Consider the following 25,169-nt stretch of genomic DNA (forward strand, 5'->3'; position numbering starts at 1 on the left):
GCGCGGGACCGCGGGAGGGCGGGGGCGGGGCCGGCCGGGGCCGCGGGAGGGCGGGGGCGGGGGCGGGGCCAGAAAGCGCCCTGCGGGGGTGGGGCGACTGGGGGCCGCGGCGGTCGGGAGCCGCAGTCCGTCCTCCGCCGACTGGCCCTTTGCTTCTTACCTGGCGCGGCCTGGGCGCGAGCCCTGCAACGCAGCTTCCTCGCGCGCGGGCGGTGACACCGCGTCCCGCGGGACGGGCTTGGGGAGAGGCAGGAGCTCTCTCAGTGCTGTCCCGAGGCGCCCCCGGCGGAGAGCTGGACCGCGGCCGCGCCTTCTCTCCACAATCAGAACCTTTCATGGACAGTCATGGTTTGTCCTGACGCTCCTGAGCACGGACCTGCTGGTAGTGAGAGCCTTCAACACAGCGATTGCAACACTTAGATGATTCATAAAGAAGTAAGCAAATGAAAAATGATAGTTTTTAACCAGAGAAAAACAGACAGCTCTACAAATAAAGGCGATCATGACAGCACACAGCTTGGCCCAGTACTGCACGTATTTGGATATCCTGGAAACCATCACCCTAACAAAAAATGAACTATAAACTAGAATATCTACCTTTGATTTACATATATAATTTTTACAAAATTAATTTTTTCTGTCTGTACTGAGAGGAAAAGTGTATTGTGTAAACTAGTAGGCTATATAGTATTGGTAGAGCTTAAGTCTGTCAAAGTATTTTCCTACACGGTTCATTAGAGCCTCAGGAAGGAAGTTTTTTTTTTTTTTTTTTTAATAATAAATTTTATTGTTATATTCCCCATACAATTGCAGCCCCCCCATTCTGACCCCAATCCCTCCCCTCCCGCCCCCGCCCCCCAAAAAAGTGTCTCTGGTTCATAGTTTTTTGTTGATTTTGATTTTCACTTTCTTATAGTTATTCATTTTCCTGGTCCCTTATTTAAGTTTTCTAGATTCCTGCTATGAGTGAGACCATCCGGTATTTTTCTTTTTCTTTCTGGCTTATTTCGCTGAGCATGATCCCTTCCAGCGCCATCCATGTTGCTGCAAATTGCATGTGTTTATCTTTTTTGAATGCTGAGTAATATTCCATGGTATATATGTACCACATCTTCTTGATCCAGTCATCTATTTTTGGGCATTTGGGTTGTTTCCAAAGCTTAGCTATTGTAAACAGTGCTGCTATAAACATAGGGGTGCAGGTGTTCTTTGGAATTGATGTTTTTGTGTGCTTTGGGTAAATACCTAGGAGTGGAATTGCTGGATCATATGGAAGCTCTATGTTTAGTAGGTCCAGAAATCTCCACACAGCTTTCCACAGTGGTTGGACCAGTTTGCACTCCCACCAACAGTGCAGAAGAGTTCCTTTTTCTCCACACCCTCGCCAGCATTTGTTGTTGCTAGTTTTTTTAATATGTGCCATTCTCACTGGTGTAAGATGGTATCTCATGGTAGTTTTGATTTGCATTTCCCTGATGGCAAGTGATGTTGAACATTTTTTCATATGCCTGTTGGCCATTTGCATTTCCTCTTCAGAGAAGTTTCTTTTTAGCTCTTCTGCCCATTTTTTGACTGGATTCTTTTCTTTGTTGTTGTTGAGTCTCATCAGCTCTTTGCAGATTTTTGTGATCAGTCCTTTATCATTAGTGTTGGGTGCAAAAATGTTCTCCCAGTTGGTGGGGTTTCTCTTTGTTTTTGTTATTGTCTCTTTTGCTGTGCAGAAGCTCTTTAATTTGATGTAGTCCCAGCTGTTGATCTTTGCCTTCACTGTCACTGCTTTGGGTGATGTGTCTGTAAAGATGTCTTTGATGTGCAAATCACGTAGTGTTTCGCCTATATTTCCTTCTATATATTTTATGGTTTCAGGTCTTATGTCTAGTTCTTTAATCCATTTTGAGTTGATTTTTGTGTATGGTGTGAGGTAGTGGTCAAGCTTCATTCTTTTGCATGTAGCGACCCAGTTTTCCCAGCACCATTTATTGAACAAACTTTCTTTGCTCCAATGCATAGTCTTTGCTCCTTTGTCAAAGATTAGTTGACCATAAATCTGTGGGTTTATTTCTGGATTTTCTATTCGATTCCATTGGTCTGTATGTCTGTTCTTGTTCCAATACCATGCAGTTTTGATGATTATGGCTTTGTAGTATAGTTTGAAGTCTGGGAGTGTAATGCCTCCATTCCCTTCTTTTTTTTTCAGGAGAGCTTTGGCTATTCGGGGTTTTTTGTGATTCCATATGAATTTCATCAATAATTGTTCTATTTCTTTGAAGAATGACATTGAAATTTTGATTGGAATAGCATTGAATCTGTATATTGCTTTTGGAAGAATGGCCATTTTAATAATGTTTATTCTTCCAATCCACGAGCAGGGGATGTCTCTCCATTTCTTTGTGTCTTCTTCTATTTCTTTTAACAGTGTTTTATAGTTTTCTTTGTATAGGTCCTTTACCTCTTTTGTTAGATTTATTCCCAAATATTTGATTTTTTTTGTTTCAATAACAAAAGGGATGGTTTTTTTGATTTCTTCTTCTTCAGATTTATTGTTTGTGTATAGGAAGGCTACTGACTTTTGCGTGTTGATTTTGTATCCTGCCACTTTACTGAACTGATTGATGAGTTGAATTAGTTTTTCTGTGGAGTTTTTGGGGTTCTCTATGTATATTATCATATCATCTGCAAATAGTGATAGTTTGACTTCTTCTTTTCCTATTTGGATTCCTTGTATGTCTTTCTCTTGTCTTATTGCCCTGGCTAGGACTTCCAGTATTATATTGAAAAGCAGTGGTGAGAGTGGACATCCTTGTCTTGTTCCAGATCTTAATGGAATTGCTTTCAGCTTTTCACCATTGAGAATGATACTGGCTGTTGGCTTGTCATAGATGGCCTTTATGATGTTGAGGTATGTTCCTTGTATCCCAAGAATTTCAAGGGCTTTTATCATGAATGGGTGTTGCACTTTGTCGAAAGGGAAGTTTTTTTTTTTTTTTTGAAGTCTTTTTTTAAAAGATTTATTATTTATGCATACAAGAACTGGGGTACAGGCCAGAGGTGTGGGGGGTGAAAGGATTCACCAGAGACAGGGTGGGGAGCAGAACAGGCAGATTGACTGAAATACACTGCTGAGGGGAGCAGCGGGCAAGTCAGGAGAGGTCTCCTGCACCACGTGGGATTGAACTTGTGCTGCAGAGGCTGGGGATAGCTGGGGATATGCTTAACCCCTTGTGCCACCAGGGAGGCCCATCAAGGTAGAAGTCTTAGCAAAGAGTTCCAGGACATGCAGCACCTGGGTATTGAAAATTGACCTGGAACTCAATGTCAGCCTCTTCCTTTCATCATTCCAGCAGGCCGTTACAGAGCACCAGCTTCTTATTGGACCTTGCCATGTTCTGGCCAAGAGCTAGCTGGATAGCCAACACTTGGGATCTTCTGCACTCATACTGCAGGAGAGATGTTGGAGAGAAAAGAAAGGAGAATAGGGCCTTCCTGGTGACACAGGGGTTAAAGTCTCAGTGCTATCAAGCTATCACCAGCCACTGTGGCAGGAGTTCAGTTCCATCCCCAGCCAGGGAGCTAACCCACATAGTGCAGCAGACCTCTCCTGCCTCACCCGCTGCTCCCCTCAGCAGTCTATTTCAGTGGATCTGCCTGTTCTGCTCCCCATTCTCTGGTGAATCCACTCACCCTCCCACACCTCTGGCTTATACTCCAGTTCTTGTATGCATAAATAAATAAATCTTTTTTTTAAATAAAGAAATCTTTAAAAAAATTCTTGTGGACTGAATCACTTATGTCTTCTGCAGGATCCATATGTTGTATCCCTGCTATAAAATGATACTTCCAGTTCTCTTTATATTTATTGTTCAGAACTTCTGAATTTAAGCTATTCTTCCATAAGTTAAAAAAAAAATTGTTGGCACCTGCTGCTGGAAGTCCTCTGCTAGGTGATACAAAGGAAGCCAAAGGAATAAACACGCTATTAATACAGTCCTCAGAAATACAAAGGAATGGGTTATATGGGGGTTTAGTGTGATTCCAGAAACAGTCTTTGATTTCCAAGCAGTCTTCGGAAGGCTGTCCTGGGAGTTCTGGATTTGGATTCTAAGACTTTGTGGCAATGTTACAGGGCAGCAGTGATCCTAAAGTTGGTCCGCCCCATCGTACTATGCTGGTGCTGTTTTTGACTCCCTGAGAAACCCACTCTTAAGATCTTGCTTGGACTTAGTAGACCACCAGTTTCAAGACAGGAAGCCTATTCTGACTTGAAAGGCTGAGCACACACCATTATGCCAACTCCTATGTGCTCAGAGCAGTGGAGAGCTCTGGAGCCTTTGCCCCTCGCCCAGTAGTTCCCCTCTACACCTAGCAGTGATGACAGTCCATCAGAGAGTCAGTCATACAGCTGTTGCACCACATGCTAGGGCTTTGGCAAAGCATTTCCAAAAGGCTGCCTTGAAATTCACAGTCCTGACACAAAGCAGGAAAAAAAGCTCAGGCTGACTCCTCAACAGTTAAGATTTGAGCTCAAGGGGCATCCCTGGTAGCGCAAGGGGTTAAGCACAACACTGTGAGGCAAACTGCAGACTCTACACCAAAAGTTCAATCCCCAGCCAAACAGGTACCATATGGTGCAGTAGACCTCCCCAGGCTCACCCACTGCTCCCCTCAGCAGTGTATTTTGGTCCTTCTGCCTGTTCTGTTCCCCACTCTGTCTCTGGTGAATCCTCTCACCCTCCTGCACATCTGGCCTGTACCCTGGTTCTTGTATAAATAAATCTTTAAAAATAAAATAAAATCTATGCTTAACCAGTAGCTTGTAGTCTATTTCCAAAACTACTAATTCTGACAGCATGTCTGCCAGTGGCCATATGCTTGAGTTCTGTCAAGTGGGAGAAACTTAGGGACCTCCCTAGTGGTGCAAGGGGTTAAGTAAGCACAGCGCTGCGAAGCTGTCGGCAGCCTCTGCAGCACCAGTTGGATCCCCGGCCAGCCAGGGAGCTACCCACATGGCACAGCAGACCTCTCCTGACTTCCCGCTGTCCCCCTCAGCAGTGGATTTCAGTCAATCTGCCTGTTCTATTCCCCACTCTGTCTCTGGTGAATCCTCTCACCCCCGCAACACCACTGTTGTTGTATGCACCCCAGTTCTTGTATACATAAACAAATCTTTTTTTAAAAAGTGTGAGAAACTTAGAAGTGGGTATCTTTAAAAAAAATTCACATCCTTGCAAATCAAAGTTTAAAGTGAAGGGTGACCATCCCAGTATAGGACGATTAAAAAAAATTATTTTTTGTAATGAACCCCAAATGCATCTTTCCCTTTCTGAGCCACTCCAAAGCATAATCATTTCCACTTAGATCAGACTAGACCACATGTCCTAGGGGTTTTGCTTGGATCAATATTACCAAATGATACCTTAAATTTGAGCATTTTTCCCTGTTCAGTGTTTAGGTCTTTGGGTAAGGTCAGTTTTACCGGAAAATCTGATGAAAACTATGATCATTCTTTCCAGAAAAACCCACCATTTAGGGGGTTCATGAACACCAGTTCAGAAAACGAGTCTAAAACACAGTTGCTACCAACCACAAAAAAAAAATAGACAAGTGCAAGGTTATTGGATGTTGTGAAAGTAGTGTGTAGGTTGACTAATGTTTGGTTCACTGTCTACAAGAACAAGATGGCTACTACCACTACCGAGAAAAAAAAAAAAAAACAGGACAAAGAACAACTTTTACCCATTATGATTTATTCTCTACAATACTTCATTAGAGAGTTCAATGATTTGCACTCAGAAGTTACATAGCCAAGAGGCAACCAAGAGGAATACAAAGAATTGGTCTGAAGTCTTTGCACTGAAGGCCATACAAAGTCTCTTGCTTCAGGAAAAAAAGATAAGAATGAGAAACAAATAAAACATATAGCTCTCTAGGCTCCGGAATCTCAATAGAAAATAACATTAACAGTTAGTGAAATTGTAGGTGTTAACATACCATGGAAAACAGATCTTGTGCAAATATTAAAATTAACACCCAGGACTTCTGTATAGATGATTTTTAATATAAACAATAAAATATATATAACATCTCAACTACAAACCTTTCGCGTTGAAAGGGTCTCTAAACGTGAGTTGCTTTAATATTATGAAGCGAAAAAGTTTAACCTCACAGTGGAAACAATCCAACACCAACAAACTCTAGTGGTCAAAGACATTCTCTGTTAGTTAATGTAAAACAAGGACAATTCATAATTACAGAATGTCCTAGCTGTGGGTATTGAGACAAGCTAACTTTCCAGACCAAAAGGCACTCACAGCTAGGGATGAAACGAACTCCGAATCACACCAGTCAAGTTGGGCTGGTTCCTTTCAAACAGTGGTCATCTACTGTTCAGCACGAGCAGCCCAAGGACAAAGCAGAAAACATTCCCTTCTCTCTAAAACCACCACTCACACATGTACCGGCCACCGTCATCACTGCCTTGGTGGAGCACATGGAAGGCAGTTCAGTCCCAGTTCGGAGCCGTCATCTCCCCATGCAAAGCTGCCACATGGATGATCCAGACTTAGTATTTTTCCTGAGAGCCACCTGCCACACATCTTCATGAGGTGACCATGACTGTGCACTTCCAGGCTGCTTCCTGCTAGGCCCCTTCCAGGACACTGACAATGCCATTCCTTATGGCGCCAGTTTTCCTCGGTCGACTCCCGAGTACCTCTGACAAGGCAGGAGGAACTTGAGTATCTCCACGAGCTGGACTTACATGGGAGCAGGAGGGAATGTGCAGGGAGTAAGGCTTCTTCACTCCAAAACCATTGAGCCCACTTCAGTGTGGTGCTGGGCTTAACCAGCCTGATTCTTGTGCACTGATTTTTCTCCCCATTTTGTGGGTTTAGAATTTTTCTGTTCATTTTTTTTAAATGGCAGGTTATCCTGCCCCACCCTCAAAAAATAAAAAAACATACTATACACTGGGGAAGACAAATAGGGCAACATATCTACGAGAAAAAATAGGCTTGAAGAGCATGGCACTGTAAATGCTTGCGTGGCCAGTCTCACTGAGCGTGCTCAGGGGTGAAAGTTTAGCACCAATTTTTTTGCTTTTTTTTTTAATCTTTAGAAATTAAACACAACTTTTAACATAGAACACTTGAACAGTAATGAGTGTAGCCCTATGTATCAATACTGTTGTACAAATTTGAGGTGGGTGGTTTTGTCCAGAGCTGACCACCCTGACATCAATCCATGGCACCTAAGAGTAACTGTCGTCACATTTGTTTGTACAAGACATTTATTATTCTCAGCAGCAGGATGAAACAATCCCTCCACCTTCAAAAGCTTCCCCCTCCCCCCCACTAATATTGCAAGGGAAATGCGAGATCACAGCACAACAGTTAAGATGGGGTGATGTGGCCTGGCCTGGGCATCCCGATGTCAGCCCGTTTCCCTTTCACACCCCATATCCTTGTGAGCAGTACAGGATGGTTGCCACCAAGCGAATCTGCTCACCCTTTCAAGAAATGAGACAGCAGTGCCTAGCACGTGCCTCATTCCTTAGATCATGCCCCACCCACCCGCAATGCCTGGCAGATAACTCTTGCGTATCTGCCCCTTTCAGAAAGCCGCACCATCTCCACATAAACTTTAAAATAAATTAAAACACTGTGTTCACTGAGTCGATACCCAATCCCTTCAAGAGTTTTCTAAGTATGTGGCTGAAAACCAGTGTATCACCCATGGGTTCCTTTCTTGCAACTGGCCACGTCTTCCTGTGAATCATTTCGGCAGGGCCTGTAACAACTGTTTTCAAAGTATCCTCCAAGTTCTCAACTTCTATGATCTCTGCAACCAAATGAATGGAGAATAGGCAAGAGGGAAGAGAAACGTGCTGACAGCTATTTGGAATCAGCAACAATGGGTTAGGGAACTATGTATGCCACATGAAAGTCTGAATGACCTAGAATAAAATGAGCTATTTGGGACTATGCCCTAGTGGGGTGAAGATTCCCAGCAAGTTAGGCAAGATAAAGGTTCACCTTATTTAATTACAGAGCTTTGTTCTAAAGTCCTGTAAAGGACTGAAACATTAACAGTCTTCCCACTTCTATAGGCAAATTAGAAAAAGGAACTCCTCTGCTTAAAGGTCCCTTACAATATTTGCCTGAAAAGAAAAACAGCTTGGAGACCCTGGATTCTCTCCTATGTCATGTCTTCTAAAGCCCAACCCAAGTGCTTCTTTGAACATCTATGCCTTCTGAGAACCTAGATCCAGTTATAGGCACTGCTACCAGTAGAGGGTGAGGTAGCCAGGTGGTAAGGAAGAGGTCTCTCCTTTCACACTGCATGCAGCGATGACATCAGGACCTCCCATGGGCATCCCAGTCCATTCCTCAGCAGGCTACACCACAGAGCTCTGTTCAATACCAGGAGACTCAATGCAGGAAGAGTGCCAGAAAATCCAACTTATAGTGGGATGAGAATTAAAACCTTCCAGGCTAATTGAGCAATGAGATCTGCAACGCCATCCAAAGGGCTTCCGATCTTGATGTGGGTCTCTATCCAGGAGCCTCAAAGGACTCTTGGTGCCCACGTTCAACCCTAACATGGCGTCCACTTATGAAGCATGAAGGTTGTGATCAACTCTTGGTTGGTACCCAATAAACTGGAAGTTTAAAAAAAAGGAATTTAGAACCTAAAAATGTTTCTTGTTGGTCTCCGTTGCCCAGACTGCCAAGGGAATACACCTACTTGATCTGGGGAGGCTGGAGGGATGTGTGTGGGGTTAAGCCTTCATGGATCATCAATTCCAGCTTCCATTGTGAGGCCAACGCACAGGCAGCAAGCAAATCACCAGTGGTAACTGCATGCCAAGGGTCTTCTGAACCCGTAAAGTAATTCTTACTAGTCATGGAGGAGCCCCAATCCAACGGAACCCCATATTGAGGAAAGGCTGAGATAAGGCTTGGGCCCCTCAAGTTCTGTTTCATTCAATATAACCCCGCCCCTCCCTCAGTCAGCTGGGGGCAGACTTGGCAACGGAAGCTAGCATCATAAAATGGTGCAGTAATAGAAGTAACTGGACCAGGAAGAGGAGGCATCTGCTCCAATGATGTCATAGCCATTGGTGGCCACAGGGGGGTGGGACTGGTCATGCAGCCGTGTGTCAGGAGTAATGATTGTAGAGGGGCGGGGCATGAAGAGTGCCATTCTGGAAACAGTGCTGTCGAGAAGCAATATATTCTGCATAACTGATTGTCACCTTCTCACTTCGATACCTGTATAAGGAAACAGGAAAGGGTATTAGGAAGCTGAAATACTCTACTTTGTGAAGTCAGCAGAGAAAACCAAAAGCTTATTCCACATTTTCAAAGAATAAAATGGAAGACCAAGAGCAATCGTACTTACAGAAAATGAAAGACAGCACAAGAAAACAATGTTGTTATTACAAATGAACAAGATGAAAAAGCACAATCACAATTCACCCCCGAGAATGAATTTTCTGCACATCCCACCTCTAAATACTACATATGCTTATCATCAGGCTGCTCTTAAGCAATCTGCTACTGGGGTCTGGATGAACAATTTCAAGATCAAATTAGAAGGGTGACAGATTGGAGGATGGCTGCACCAATGCCCAGCGTAAACTGCTTAGCTACTTTTGGGTTAAAATGTGATAAAATCGATAAATATGCAACCTCAATTTGCAAAAAAAAAGCAATAAGCAAGTTATTTATAACTCAAAGGGGGCACAGATACCTAATTCTAGTCAAATTCTGATGAAGCAGGTTAAAGAATCCTGAGGCTACACAGGACAGGTTTCAATTCCCAGATGAATATGTCATATCATTTCACAGGGTCATCAGAACAGAATTCATAGCACTTTGGCCTTGCTCTGGAAAGAGCCATGAGTCAGGATGCGAAGCATGGGGTGTTACAAACCTATGGAACCTACTACAGACCACAGGAGCTGGGTGTGACAATCCTTACCCAGAGCCATCTCTTTCCCACTGTAATCACTCCTCCACTGCAAGGTGATTATTCCTGAATTTTGACAGGGAAATGGCTGTTCAAATAAATTATAATAATAATAATATAATGCTTTGTATTTGAAGATTTTTTTTTTTTGGACTCCAAAGCATTTCAAAATCACTGGTTTATCTTCCAAACAGACCTGTGAGGTTAGTATATGATTATTCAGCATTTTTAAAATGTGGAGGCCAACAGAAGCCCACAGAAGTTATACCTCTCATTTCCATAGGTATGGGAAGTGAACTGACATCTACTGATCACCTACAATGTTGCCCAGACCTGGGCCAGAAAACTTTCATACATTTCATCTTACTGCACCCTAAAACAACCCCAAAGCATTATCATTCACTTTTTACAGACATGAAACAGGCTAGGAGAGGGAGCATAACTGACCCAGGTCACATGGCTAGGAAGTCAGGGAGCTAGGAGTCAGACCCCAAGCCTACGTGCAGTCTACAACACCAGGCACTTCCCTAAAGAAGTATCTGCCTCAAAAAGGCAGAGGTGTTTCTTATAACTCTTGTAGAAAGCATTTTCCAACCATTCTGTTAATGTGCCACCTGTATCCCCTGCCACCTGACTGCATCGTGTGACTCTGGACTTGTGCACTGAAAGCCTTCTCTTGCTGACTTCAACCTCCCAACTCAGCCTCCCAGCAGGTGGGTCTGGCAAAGACATCCAGGACTCGCTCAGCAGCCTAAACATTGCTGCCACTCTGCTGCAGAGATGCCCAGCATGCTAGAGTCTTTGCCCTTGTTGCCACTGCTTCCTTGGAGCTTAAACTCACCTATGCTTCTTTGGTATAGGGACAATAGCAGAGAAAACTTTTTTTTCTTCCCTTTCCATCAAAAGTATCCTCCATCCAATCCCAACTAAATTAAAATGACAAGGAAAATGAGATAGTGGCTTACCTGGTGAGTTTGATGGTTTTTCTGAATTCACTGGTAATGGGAGCCTTAAAGCCACCTTTCCTGAGCAAGGAGTCTATTGTTTGGATCTGATCCCAGTCTGAGGAGAAGAGGCACATTGAGGTCAAGGCATAGGATTCAGAGTGGGATGTGTCCTAACATGGTCAGAGAAGAGTAATTGAGTCGGCTAGGGCAGAAGAAGTTGCCCTGGGCACTGGCCACATCCCTGGAGCCCCATCAACCTTACTGATGGAAGTCCAAGTAGAACCTCTGAGAACGCAGATGACAGCCTGACACATGCTATTAATGGCCATCCCCAGTTCTTCTCTGCCAACCCCATCCCTGCCTCTTTCCTGTCACATGTGACCCCAGGATAATCATCAAGGAGTAAACATAGTCCTAATGTAGACTGGCTGGTTGACTTAGTGCTCAGGTAACCCAGGGCTGGTCTGTGGGAAAACAGAATACAAATTCTACAGCTTATATTCCTTTGTGTGACCTTCCTTCATTTTGATGACTTCCTGAAGTCCTGCTTTCTAGTATAGAGAAATAACAGCAGGATGGAAAGTATTCCTTTAGGAAAGGCAGGAAAGTTGTATATGCATACATTATTGTCATTCTTATACAAACACATCAAATTGAAAGCCAAAGAGTATCTCTTAAATTACTGTAGTAGTGCCCCACTTTTTAAATTTTCCCAACCAATGTTCAGATGACAAAAAAACGAGTTTGATCAATTTACCTAAGTTATATCACATTTCACTATTAAAAAATACTTATGGTATGCCTCCTTGTACAGAAATGTCAGGTTAATGACCTCAAAGAGGTAGTTAAAAGGTTTCCACTTAGAAAAAGTGGTTACAGATCACCAAATGCATAAGCAACACATCAACAGTATTCTCATAGTCTTTTAAAGAGAGAACCTGCCCAATCCACTTACTATCTTTAATATCCCATTATAAAAACTAATGAGTGCTGTCTTTGAAAGAGAGATTGCGTTTTGTCTCCCTTCCTTTCACCTCCGCGCAAGTGTAATATTGTTTAACAACTCATAACCAAAAAATCAAACCTCACCAATGTGGGCAACTCCCTTTTACAATGAATTCCATACTACGGCCTAGCTGATTGTTGGAATTTTGCTACAATTACCATGGTAGCTTTGCAGGCCAGGAAACAAAACTGTTCACTGAAATTAAGTGAAATGAGGAGATTGAAAAAAAGAAGTTTTTTTTCATCTGTTCTCTTTTCCCAGCTTCTACATCTTTTGGGGAGTATATTTCTCATTCTACATAAATTTGATAGATATTAACAGGAAAAAAGGCACTGACTCTTTGTTGTAGTTGCGCTATAAGACAACACACTCCAGTTTCCTACCCTTTAATTAGCAATACTGAATAGTACTGTTCACTCAAATTCCATTTGTCTAACTCACCTTGTTCCTTAGCAACCTCAGGTAAGTATGTGGCTGTACGTTTGACACCTTTTTCATTGATGAATTCAATTCGAATCCCATGGACCCCTACCTGCAGAAAAATACAAACAAATAAATGGCATTAACTTATTCTAATGGAATGTCAGTCATTCTCATATAAATCAACATTGTCCCCTAACCAGCTTGACCCATGCCTGAAGGGAGAATCTCTTGTTTTCATGACTTTCAGGTACAGAGGCCAAAAAAGTTTCAGCTTGAGACTATACGATGGTTACAGAAATAAAATCTTTCAATAGCTCATACAATACTTTTAAATATTTCACCTTTAATCGAATCCATTAAATGAAGATGCCACAGGGTTTTGATCTAGTTTCATGACTCTTCACATCTGACTAATAACTCTTTACTCAAGAGCTCCAAGAGGGATGTGGAACACTCTCCTGTATCCCCATTATTACTTCTTACTGATGTGGGGGAAGGATGTGGAAGAGAGTGGACTGGGAGATGGGAGAAAAATGTCTTTACATTTCTTCCTACTTCTAGCGCCACAGCACCTTTCCTGTCACCTATGTTGCCCACAATTGCTTCCAAACTCAGCTTACACATTCTTATACCCTCTCTCAATGAAGGAGATACATTACCATGTACTAACCCGAACCCAAATGCAACGAGAGATGCAGAGTTCCAAATGCGGCTGTTCTCACCTCCCAGTCCAGGTAATCACTGGCATCCTCAAAGTTAGTAAGGAGGGAGACAGAGCAGAAAAGTTTAGGCAGCTCCTCTCGGGTCAGGGGGGGAAATCGGCTGTCCTTAAGTGCACTGGAGGGGGACAGAAAATATTAAGTGAGGCTGCTCTGGAGTTAGGCGCCAACATCGTGCGCTTGAATACTTAAGAACTCTGGGTTATACCGAAAACATCTATCTATTAGCTATCAGCACTAATATGCTAACAACAATCTAATGTTATTAAGTGCCTATACTTGGTGACTCACCAGAATAAAGGCCCCCGCATTTCCTGATTACCAAAAAAAGAACACTCAAACTTTATCACTTAAAAGAAATAGTCAGGCAGTTGTTTCCGGTCTAGTCAATTTATCTACGGTTTATGTCTGGTGGCATTACCTGGTTAACGTGTATTCCCTGAGTCCTGAATGAAGATTCATGGCTGAGAAGGTCCCAATGCAGCCACGAAGCCGCTTGTCCCGCCCTGTCTTCCATGTCACAAAGAGTGGACTAAAAAAGCAAAACAAAACATTCTCTAGCCCCAAATCAATCATGGTTAAGAAGAAGACCTGTGGCTCTGTCCCTGATTCATTTCTGTTACTCCTGCAGAAGACTCTTATCTGAATTGCGGGCTATCACAAGAAATCTGCCTTTCTGGGATTTGTGCAGACCCTGGCTAGAAATGGGGATAAAAACTCTACCAGGCGGCATGAAACAAGCTCTCTGAGCAACCCTTTCTCTGCTCCTAGCGGACAGCCTGAATGCACTTGAAACCAACATATACACTATTTCCCTCTTCCTCTGCCCAGGACTCAACTTTATTTGTGGTCTTTCTCCTCTGCTGTGTTCCCCACCAAGATCCTTCATGAAGAAACATTTGGCTTGAACTGCTTCCCCCTATCTGCAAGCATTCCCTCAACCTCACAATGTTTTCAATTATTCTGCCCGGCAATCACACACATATACTTATTGCTCTTAAGTTTTCAGAAAGAAAAAACAATGTTTCCTCAAGTAAGCTTATTGTTAGCAGAAGCTGCTACTTTCTGCTTGGAGGCTGAAGTCAGGTCATGTTACATCAGATTGAGGGTGACAGATTTTTTAGAAAGAAGGCATGGGGTACTCTTCTTCCTTCTCCTTGAGATGCCTCCCTATTTCTGAGCCCTCACCACCTGGAGTCTAAAATACTTCCAAAAAAAGTCACCCAGACTTCCGCTGTCTGCAGGAGGGAAGCACGAGCTGCTGAACCTGACAGTCAGCACATGATATGCTGAGACCACCACCCGCCCCTCCACAGCCAGGCCCTCCCCTGCAGGGCACCCTGGATCCAGAAGACTGGAGTTCGGAATTGCCAGTCAGCACATTGCTCTCTGCAGGTCCTCTCTGACGCAATCACATGGGAGTGACTTCCCCTCCCTCTGCCCAGTGTGCCACCTCTGTAGCTGTGTGCGTGCGTGCGTGTTTCCCCAGAGCCAGTACTTTCCCTCCACCCTGCTACTTACTGCCCCATGGCACTAGACATGGCCTCAGAATGGCATTAACAGTGAGGAATGCAGCATCTCCTAAAAACAAATGTCAAAAAAGCAGCAGTAGCTAGCTCAGAGCTGCTTCCAATTCTGAGGAAGAAGAAAATATTGGCATGAGTTTCTTTACTTTATGCTTTATACATGTTCCTTATTCAAGTCATTGACACCATGAGAAGACTTGGGAAAAACAAGTTTTGAACTAAAAACAGTAAAGCGGATGCTGACGCTCTGAGGTGGAGGTCAACAGTCCTAATGGACTCTATGGGAATGCTAAAGAATAGAGTGCGCATCATAGCTCCCACCAGATGAGCCCTCGTCTCCAGCACAAACCTTAGACACTCCCAGTTCACTTGGATTTTCACACTACCGGGGTCCACAATGGTGTAACCTCTCCACTTGAGAGGCTGATGACCCACTCACTGACATAGGAACAACGTAAGAGCCAAGAATGACATCCTCCAGACTTCCACAACATTAACAAGCCTATATACCTACCGCCTCCAAACAAAACTAGTCTGCCTCTGTTACTCAATCCAGTGAACATCTAGGTATTGTTTGGACATTTCTCATCACCTTATTCACATTATCCTTTGCCCAAGTTAGGGTAAAGCGTTTTCTAGGTAGCAGGCTCTCTCAAGAGCACGCACAGTTCCAGAAAGATGCCATCATGCCCTTCTCACTGTCTCCCACACCCAGCTGTTTTACTCACTAGGGGTCGTTGGTGAATCTGGGGAGTCGCGGCTGTGGGAAGCCATAGAGGTGACAGTAGAGGACGTCAAAGCAATAGCAGCACATCTCTGCAGTCACCACCAGATTCTTGGTGGTGTTGGCAGTTCCATTGGGCCGGGGGAGAGGGCTCAGAGCTCCCGATGCGGGATTCATTCGTGTGATGGGAGAGTTTCCAGGTCCCAGAGTTAAGTCCGACACATTCTCCCGCCCACTGCTGCCATCCACATGCTGGTGGTTTTGAAGCGGTCCTGAACTGGAGCCGGGGGCCGTTGTGGACTGGTTCCCGTGACTGTGCGCTCCGCTTCCAGATAGTTTGGGCTTCTTGACCCCACAACAGCCTGCTGCCAGCTTGGGCTCGAGTGGAGGAACACAACGCCTTTTTCCCATCCTGATTCAGTGCTTGATGCCTGGAATGCTGCAGAACCCTGACCAAAGAGAAAATAGTTAAGCATTAATTTGAATGGCTAAACAGAGAAAACAAATAATCAAAAAGAAAGTCATCAGATTCTCTTTCTCACCCAGATCACATGATCACAAAGGTCACAGAGCAGCAAGGCGAGAAGAGACCCTGCATTCCCTACCAGGGACTCCTGAATTTTTCCTAAAGGGAACTGCTCCTCATTTTCCATAAAGCTTATGATCGCCGTGGATGAAAGCTGGCAATGAGAACGGCCTCTTGCCCAGGACTCCCCAGGGCAGGAGAGTGGGTTGGCAGCCTGAGTGATGCTGGATAAGGACATTTTGAGACTAACTGTAAGGTTGCACTTGGCCTGTCAGACTCTTTATCAGGTTGCTTTCTCTACCTTTTGGAGGCTCCAAATTGAACCATCTATTTTTAAAGAACCCCAGAGGAACTTTCATGCTTTCCCTTGTTAACGACATCCTTCTGCACTTTCCTCCTCACTAACCTAAATCTACCTGTATAATTCAGTCCTAAACCCAGGTGATGGTGAAAAGCAGTGAGCTGCATTCTGGAAAGAGCACACCTCCTAGCACAAGGTTCCCACCTTTCTGTTCTCACAGCTCTCATTCTCTAATGCCTTATTCATTGTCTTTGTTCTCCTCTGAACTTACTCCAATTTCTACACATCTGTCTTTTCAGGACTCCATTCAAAAAAGCTACAACCATGCAGAAACCTTTATTCACACAAATGACCAAGTTTCAGTCCTTTTGTGAGGTAGCATTTCTGCCCTGTCATAGCAAGGTTCGGCTGCAAAGCCATTCAGCTTAACAGGAAATAGTATTAGACAGGTCAGAAAACCAGAACATCCCATCTGATGATATAAAGGGGAGAAATGACTATTCATTATTATGGTTTTTCTTAGAAAGCCTAAGTAAAATATACATCTTATAACATTATCAAAATCCTGTCTCTGTTGTCTGAAAAATGTCAATAATCAACAGAATCAGTAACAGAGATTCTAGTTATTTCAACGTTGATAAAACCAAAGTTTGTAAAATTCCGAATTTCTCAAGTCATTACCTACGTTAGTTTTAGTCAAATACACTCACACAGACACACTCTCTCCTGAAATTTTCCCCTGATTTGGACATGTAGCACGTAATTGCCTTTTAGGCATTGCTCCACAAAATAGTATTTTGGCTGCAAATCCTACAACCTTTAAATCAAATTAGATATTGAAGCACCCATTTACTATGCCATTACTTCTATAAAAACAACTTACCACTGTAGATGGGGTGAGATATAAAAATTTCAAATATTATGTATGCTCGTGATATATGCTAATCCATAACAAAATACACATTGGGCCTCCCTGGTGACGCAAGGGGTTAAGTGTTAGTACTATGAAGCTATCCGCAACGACTGCAGCACAAGTTTGATCCCAGGCCAGGGAGGTGACCCACATGGCGCAGTAGACTTCTCCTGTCTCACCTGCTGCTCCCCTCAGCAGTGTACTTTAGTCAGTCTGCCTGTTCTGCTCCCCGCTCTGTCTCTGGTGAATCCTCTCACCCACCACACCTCTGGCCTGTACCCCAGTTCTTGTATGCATAAATAAATAAATCTTTAAAAAACAACAACAAAAAAACCCCCAAAGTATACATCTAGGGCAAGTCTCAATGAAATGGAAATCACAAGCCATCAAGGAGTAAAAGCCACATACTTCAATTTCTTGCTTGAAATGGGTTTCTTTTTAAGCCTTATATTCTTAACAAATCCTTAAATAACTAGAGTGCTTCTGAGCATGGATGTTGTTGTCTTGTTTAGACTATTGAGAGAGGGAGCAATATGTCTTGGTTAAAAACACTGTCTCCAGTGCCAAATGGCCTGGGTTCAAATCCTTACCATTCCAGGATTAACTTCACCATGACTCAGTTTTCTCAAAATGGGGAATAACAACAACAACAACAACTTGTCTCACGGGGTTGCTAGGACAGTTAATGAGTTTGACATAAAATGCTTAGAACAATGTCTGGCATGTTGTGAGCGTGAACATATTTAACTCCTCTTTTCCTCTGGGCTCTTCACCTGATGGAATTAGGATGAAACCTCTAGTAGGGCCAGGACTCCGTGAGGCTTACAGCAGTGCTTGCACTGAACAGGTATCCTTTAAGCAGTATTTCACTGAATCCTCCAAACCACTAAGCATGGCAGATGATATTACTATTATTTCAAAGAGGAATCTTGTATTTAAAAGCAAGACAATCTGCCCAAAGTCAGACCTCCACTGAACTGGTCATTAGGATTTGGGCCACAATCTATCTGTCAGACTCCAAGGACTGGGTCTTCCCACAAAGCCACAAAGAAAAGAACAAGATCTGTCAATAACATCCACTAGAATCAGTCTCTATCCTAAGGGCATGTTTAAAAACAAGAATTACATTCAAGGTTATACTAAAAACTAACAGCAGTCTTTGGAATCTTGCCAACAGAAATGGAACAGGAAAAAAAAAAAAAAAAAAAAAAAAAAACCTAAGCCCAAAGCCAGTATCTCAGCCATCATCCTGAAAACTATCAGTACCACTGCCATTGGCATTTGAACCATAAATGGATGTCACTGACTTTCGAGTTCTACCTTATGCTTAATGGTGGGCAGGCAGCTTAGGACAGGTGTTGAGCTAAGCAGCAGGACTATCTCTAGAGAGGTAAGAGTCTTAATAGGCCCAACAGGGCCCTGAGGCTCTGCCTCTAGAGAGACCCAACACTCAAAAGAAACAAAGAAAATGGGGGAAATAAAGGTTAAAAAAAAAATTCTTCCCTCATTCTCATACTAGAGCACACCTGAACAGCTAAATGTCACACGATGGTGGCAAGTCAAGATGCTCCTGAACAGGTGTTATCAGCTACTGACTGGTGAAACACCCCTATTGAAAATGCAATAGAAGACATTTTCAAACCATGTCAAGGCAGATGAACTGAAGTCTAGAAGATTGCCTACATACCACTGACAATCACTGATCTGCACTGGAGCATGACCACAACTGATACCAAGTGCTCACATGTGGCAATTGCCCCACACTCTCCCAAATAAATTACTTGAAATCAACTCAAATCTTACGGCTCTTTAGACCTAAGCATTTCTCTGGAGGCCGCTAAGAAAACAATTCAATCAATACTCTCAATTAGTGACCAAAGGCAGAGTTAGAGCCTTTCTGCATTAAAAATATATTAGAAGCCATTTCTTTAAAAATTCATTCCATAAACATTTAATCTATGGAAAATTTCAAACATTAAGTGGAAGGAATAGCATAATGAACCCAACACACAGCTTTAACAATTTTCAACATACGGCCAATCTTATTTACCTATATCCTTATCTACTTATTCTCTCTTCCTTCTAATGAATGATTTGAAATCATGTTTTCAAGGTGCAAATATCTGTCAGAACACAGAAAATAGGAAGTGAACTACAGTTCAAGAATGTGAAGCTAGCCAGGGCGTTGGTAGTAAATAAAGATTTTGCACTTAAAACATCAACCACTCTATCTACCAATTTTATCAAATCTTTCTCTACAGGTTTGAGACTCTTCTAATCCTACTCCAACAAAATGGCTACCTCCCCACAACTAAGTAGCCACGGATTCAGCTCCCAAGAGTCCCCTACGATGAACAGAGACATATTTTGTTCCGATATCTCTGAGACTATAGAAGAAGGCAGGTCAGAATAATAATAGATACAATACACTAACTAGCTGTCTCATCAGCTTTAAACTAACACTCCTACTCACATACTCTACCTCTTGTAAAAATGTGTATGAGTTTGTTCTTGTCCTTCCCCCTAACCTCATAAAACTACCAACAAGGGTACTGTGATCATAGCAGAGTAACTGAATAGTCACTGTGAAGCCAGTGCCTTTTAGTGAACTGGAGTTAGGTGTAAAAACCATTGCTTTGTGGAAGCTTGTATTACCAAGACTTTCCAGATGGTTACTCAGCTCGACTCAAGGGTCACTCTAAAAGCCAGCAATGCTCGTCTCATACTTTTTCACTTTAGATCAATCAATGTGAATGAACTAGTTAAAACTGAATTTCCACCAAGTGGAGGCAATAGCCATACTTGACAAAAAGCTGGAGAAAACAAGAATCACTGTTTTATGTTTTAAGACCTCCTAACCAAGCAAACATCAAATAAAGTATTTTCAGTGTTAAAAAATGGTCAATACACCTTTAACTTGCAACACTCAACAGGTCCTGGCCTTCCCTAGGGTCAACAACAAAGGCAACTGGGACACCCTCAGGGATGCTGAACAGTGCTGGGTGGGGTGTCTTACAATCTTACCTACAGATCTCATACTAAGTTTATTTAAGTTTGCTTTTTTAATAAAAAGAATGCTGAAAGCACAACCTGGTTTCCCCAGGTACTGACTTCACAATGTGTCAGAAGCTCAGAGTGACTGAATTACAAGGGACTTTTTTAAAAAATTTATTTATTTATGCATTCAAGAACTGGGGTATAGGCCAGAGATGTGGGGTTGGGGGGAGGGGTGACATGATTCACCAGAGACAGAGTGGGGAGCAGAACAGGCAAATCTACCGCTGAGGGGAGTAATATGGGCGAGACAGGAGAGGTTTGCTTTGCCATGTGGGTGTCAGCTCCCTGGCTGGCCAGGGATTTAACCTGTGCTGCAGTGGCTGGCAACAGCTTGATAATGCTGTCTTTAACCCCTGTGCCACCAGGGAGGTCCCAAGTGTCTATTCTTATCAACAACATCCACTCTATTCTGCCCAAACCAAGGAATTGTCTAACAACCACTTACAGCAAAATGGATAACCAATGTGGTTTTTTCATCCTAAAATTAGATCAAATATTCCTAAGTCCACTTTTTGATTTGATTCATGCTGTCAGCTGTCTTCTTTGCTAGAACATATCCATTATGTCAGTGTTGGTGTTGACCTCACATGTTACAGAACTTTAGGTGGCTCAAGGCTTTCCTCTGACAGTTCATACATTTTTTTTTTAAAGATTCATTTATTCATGCATACAAGAAGTGTGGTGGGGGAAAGGATTCACCAGAGACAGAGTGGGGAACAGAACAGGCAGACTGACTGAAACATACTGGCTGAGGGGAGCAGCAGGTGAGACAGGAGAGATCTGCTGCGCCATGTGGGTACCTCCCTGGCTGGCCGGGGACTGAACTCATGCTGTAGAGGCTACTGATAGCTTACTGATAGCGTAGTAACCCCTTGCGCTACCGGGGAGGCCCCAGTTCATACATTTCTTGAGAAAATTTTTTTTTTAAATGATAGGATGCTTTAAGAGCTACCCACTGCCAGGCTGGGGGTGGGGGAGGAGGACTATGATTTCGGGAGGTAATATAAATTGTTAATGTTTATAAAAAAGGTTTATAAAAAAAGTTTTGAGAACACTGATATGACTGGCTGGGTTGGAGGGCTTCACCTCCCTGCCTGGAATACAAGTTGCTGTCTTTCCAGAAAAGCTCCCATCTTCCCAGAATAGAGTCTAGGCTTTGTGGTTACAATCTAGGTTCAAACCCCAAATGCAACGGACCACATACTGGATATGCAAATTCAGGCAGGTTGTCCCATCTCTGTGGATTGGGCTCCTGCTACCACATGGGGGTTATTTGTGATCATCCAGTAAGACAGGAAAAGCACCTGGCAATTCTCTGGAACATGAACTATTCCTTATTAAAGAATGTACTTCTGCTAATACCACCACTACCTCTACTAATAAAAGTAGGGTTGGTAACAAAAATAACATACCTCTGCTTTTATACACTTTCTAGAGAAATAAACTCCTACATAATAGAATTCTGTTAAGAACTACCCTTAGTCTAAAAAGATATTATTAACACGGGATTATTACTCTGGTTACCTTGATTGATGTCTGGCCTTTTGGGAGAGCAATGGCTTCTATTAAGTCATTTACTATTCTTTTCATTGTGAGATATCAGAAAACACAAAAAATATTGAACTCTCTGATGGGTGTACACAGTTTTATTATACCAGGGTCCTCACTTAAGCTTGTTGACATACTAAAAAGAAACTAAATATGCTTTTGTGTAAGTATCCAGCACTGATGGAATATTCACTATGTAAGTATATATCTAGTTTAGCGGTACATACATTAAGTACTGTGTCAAAGTAGCTACATTTCAAACAATAACTAGACTAAAAATATCTGAAAAAGGAAAAAAAAAGTCCAGATTCACCCTCTGAAGACAAATCTCAAAACAGCTTATTTAGGGGCATTTGGGGGATAGAAAAGAGACAAAAAAAAGTCTCTGCATTTTCATTAGTTTAATTAGTGTCCAGATGTCAACTTTTATACAGAAGAGAACAGGCTGTTGTTTCCTTTGTAACACAGAGAGTTGAATCAAAATTTAATTTAGTAATTATGAGAGTAGTAAAATGGTACCTCAGCTCTAATTCTGGTCTACTTGTGGAATCACTCCAGGAAATAGATGAAAAAACCACAAACATTTTGGTAATCATTTCACAATCATGTCTATATTTTTGAAGCCCCGTTATACATATACACATATCTAAAACACTGGCTGTGTGATAAATTTGTCCTGAAAATACACATCCGGAGTCTCCCTGGTGGTGCAAAGGTTAAGACGCAACCTATGAAGCAATCCGCAGCCACTGCAGCATGAGTTCGATCTCCCGCCAGGGAGCCACCCACATGGCGCAGCAGACCTCTCCTGTCTCACCCGCTGCTCCCCTCAGCAGTGTACTTTGGTCAATCAGCCTGTTCTGTTCCCCACTCTGTCTGGTGAATCCTCCCCCGTGACACCCTGCACCTCTGACCTGTACTCCAGCTCTTGTATGCATAAATAAATAAATCTTAAAAAAAAAGATACACATCTATCTATAGGTTTCTAAAATATATAGATTTTAAAAAACGTGCAGAATTAATACATTTTTATGTGAACTTAGCCTAAAGAAAAATACGAAAACAGGAGTCAAAACCTTCGTTGTTTTTAGATGCCCTCTCCCCACCCTTTTGATGTGCTCTACGGTCAGGTGCCAAATCTTTCTGGGCTTCTGTTTCTCTCATTTGTAAAGTGAGAATATTTGTTCCCTGCCTCCCCCACAGGGGGAAGGTGTATCTCCAATAAGATGTGAAGCACTCTGAATAATTCTTACAATTTTTAACACACCAACATTAATAAATTCAAGAGAATGTAGCTAGCATGACAGAAATTTTTCCAGAAGACTGTTAACATGTAGAATTTAATTATTTTCAAGAATATCGCTATAGCATATTTAGGGCAAAAGGTTTCATTAAGTCGCTGGAGATAAAGCCATACTAAAGAACCTCAATAATTGACCTTGATCGGGAACTGCATTATAACATCTTTTGTTGTCTTAAAAAAGAGAGTAATTTAGGGAACGGTGAGCCCAAGACATTATGTATTAAAAAACATAAAGGGTAAATGCAATGCTATTCCACCACCTAGGTCACACTAATGGGATTATGGAAAATAGTACGTTTCTGCATACTTAAAGTTACTTTAAAAAAGAGTAAGTAAGAGGAACATCATCAATATTAGGGACTGTCCCCCAGAAATAGAAAAATACAAGCAAAGTAAATCAACATCCTGAAGTCCCAGCACAGGCAAGAAACAACAACAAAACAATAATATTTTACTCTAATTATGTACAAGGTAATACTCACTGAAAGCAGAAAAGTTTGTAGTGCCGGAGGAACAGCTATAACAGAAGAGAGCTACTTTGTTTCTGAAATGAATTTTCTTCCTTTTGAGTCCATTCCTTCTTCCTGTACCTGAAATGGAAATGCAGGAACAGTGAAATACCAAAATCAATGGAGTGCAGTGGTAACGCATGATTTTTGAAAAATTACAACTCATCTGAGCAACTTCTAGGGGAAAAAATAGCCAGAGAACAGGCTCTTCTTACTTCAAAACACTTCAAGAGCTAAGCACGAGGCGGCAACAGCAGCTCCGTGCCCCGAATCACCTCCTCCCCGGCGCGACCGCCCAGGGAGGCGCCGAAGACCGGGGTTCGGTGGACCCGCGCCCGAGGCGCCCGCCAGAACTTCTCCGCGGCTCATCCGGGTCGCAACTTGCTCCGGGGCCGGGCCACGCCGCCCGGCTCCCCGCCGGCCGCGGCACCGACGCTGCGGGCCCGGCCGCGCGGCCAAGGGCAGGCCCGGGCCCCACGTGCGGCGCCAGGGGACGCCCGCTCCGGCCCCGGCCGCGCCGTGGCCCGCGACTCCCCGCCGGCTCTGCCCCGGGGCTGTAAACAGGGGCCGCCGACCCGCCCCTCTGGGAGGCCGGGCGCGGGCCGGGCGGGGCGCGGGGGCAGAGCCGGGCAGGCCGCGGCGAGCGGGGGCGGCGGGCGGCGGGCGGGGCGGGCCGGCGGGGAGGTCGGGCCCGGCGCGGGGCGCGGCCGGGGGCGGGCGGGCCGGAGGGGCCGCGCCGCGGGCCCAGACGCCGGGGGGCGGGCGGGAGGACGAGGCCGCCAGGAGGCGCCGGAGACCCCCAAACTTTGCCGGGCCCGGAGACTGCGAGCCGGAGCGGGCCGGTCCCGTGCCCGCGGCCCGGCGCCCGCCAGCCCCGGGAGGCCCCGCCCGCCCTCGCGGGCCGCGCCCCGGCCCCGCTCCCGGCGGCGCAGCCCGACTTTCCCACCTTTTCTCCTGGCCCAGGCGCGGCCGGGGCGGACGGGACCTTTCGCGCGCTGCCTTCGCCCCCTGCCTCATGGGGCCATGCGCGGGGGGCTCCGGAGAAGCGGGCCGGGCCGGGCGGGCGGGCGGGGCCGGAGCGGCGGGGCCACTGCTGGAGGGATTTCCCGGGCAGCGGGAGGACCGAGGCGAGCCGGGACCCGAGTCCTCCGATATCCCAGCAGCCACCGGAGGCAGTGAGGTAATGGGGGAGGAATGTCGGGAGTCCTCCAGTGGCCCACACGCCCTCTAGCGCGCCTCGAAAACCATAGAGCTCAGGGAGCCGCCGAAGCACCGCCCCGCTACTGTCACGTGGACCGAGCCCGCGTGCTTCATTGGGTGACGCCCAGTCCAGGCGGTTGAATTTAGGAGACCGCTTTCCACTAGCGAGGCCGAGTACCCGGCAGTCGGGCCGCAGTCCCTAGGCAGGGAGAGTAACGGGGAGCTCGCTGTCCCGGAGGTCGTTGAGCGGGCCGAGTCGGGCCGCCGGCTGCAGGCCCGCGCGCGCGCGCTGCACGCCGGGAGTTGTAGTGCGGGGGAGACCGCTGTCAGGCCCGCGCGCGCTGCACGCCGGGAGTTGTAGTGCGGGCGGCGCCGGCGGGCGTCCAGGACGCGCTGGGGCTGCCCGGCCCCGGCCGGCCCCGCGAGCTCCCGGCGGCTCCGCCCGCGGCCTCCCCTCGCGGTGCCGGCTCCGTGTCTCCCCGGCTCGCGGCCCCTCCA

General features: G+C 44.6%; 1 protein-coding gene across 2 annotated transcripts; it reads right to left on the reverse strand.

Moving 5' to 3' along the window:
• Nucleotides 1–5,733: 5,733 nt before the first annotated feature.
• AMMECR1L (AMMECR1 like) lies at nt 5,734–24,539 on the reverse strand. Of its 2 annotated transcripts, none has more exons than XM_037523139.2 (8): nt 24,418–24,539; nt 23,445–23,552; nt 15,319–15,763; nt 13,486–13,596; nt 13,068–13,182; nt 12,364–12,454; nt 10,935–11,031; nt 5,734–9,269 (listed from the first exon to the last, which is right to left on the reverse strand). In XM_037523139.2, the coding sequence occupies exons 3-8, from the start codon at nt 15,723–15,725 to the stop codon at nt 9,158–9,160; spliced, it is 933 nt and encodes a 310-aa protein (XP_037379036.1). In that variant the 5' UTR covers nt 15,726–15,763; nt 23,445–23,552; nt 24,418–24,539; the 3' UTR covers nt 5,734–9,157. The 2 variants fall into 2 exon arrangements, with proteins under 2 accessions (XP_037379036.1, XP_037379037.1); XM_037523140.2 differs by lacking the exon at nt 24,418–24,539 and adding an exon at nt 23,687–23,813.
• Between the last annotated feature and the right edge of the window lie 630 nt (nt 24,540–25,169).

The sequence above is a fragment of the Talpa occidentalis genome, unplaced genomic scaffold (assembly GCF_014898055.3).
Source record: "Talpa occidentalis isolate TD23 unplaced genomic scaffold, MPIMG_talOcc4v2.1 talOcc4.3, whole genome shotgun sequence".
In the NCBI taxonomy this organism is placed as follows: domain Eukaryota; kingdom Metazoa; phylum Chordata; class Mammalia; order Eulipotyphla; family Talpidae; genus Talpa; species Talpa occidentalis.

What these genes read in the sequence shown, in the direction of transcription:
- AMMECR1L (XM_037523139.2), bottom strand. Translation starts at nt 15,725, where the DNA reads ATGGGAAAAAGGCGTTGTGTTCCTCCACTCGAGCCCAAGCTGGCAGCA. An exon ending in AGATTCACCAACGACCCCTA is followed by an intron (nt 13,597 to 15,318) that starts GTGAGTAAAACA and finishes TTGCTTTTTTAG; the next exon opens with TCCACTCTTTGTGACATGGA. An exon ending in AAAACCATCAAACTCACCAG is followed by an intron (nt 9,270 to 10,934) that starts GTAAGCCACTAT and finishes TTCCTTATACAG; the next exon opens with GTATCGAAGTGAGAAGGTGA.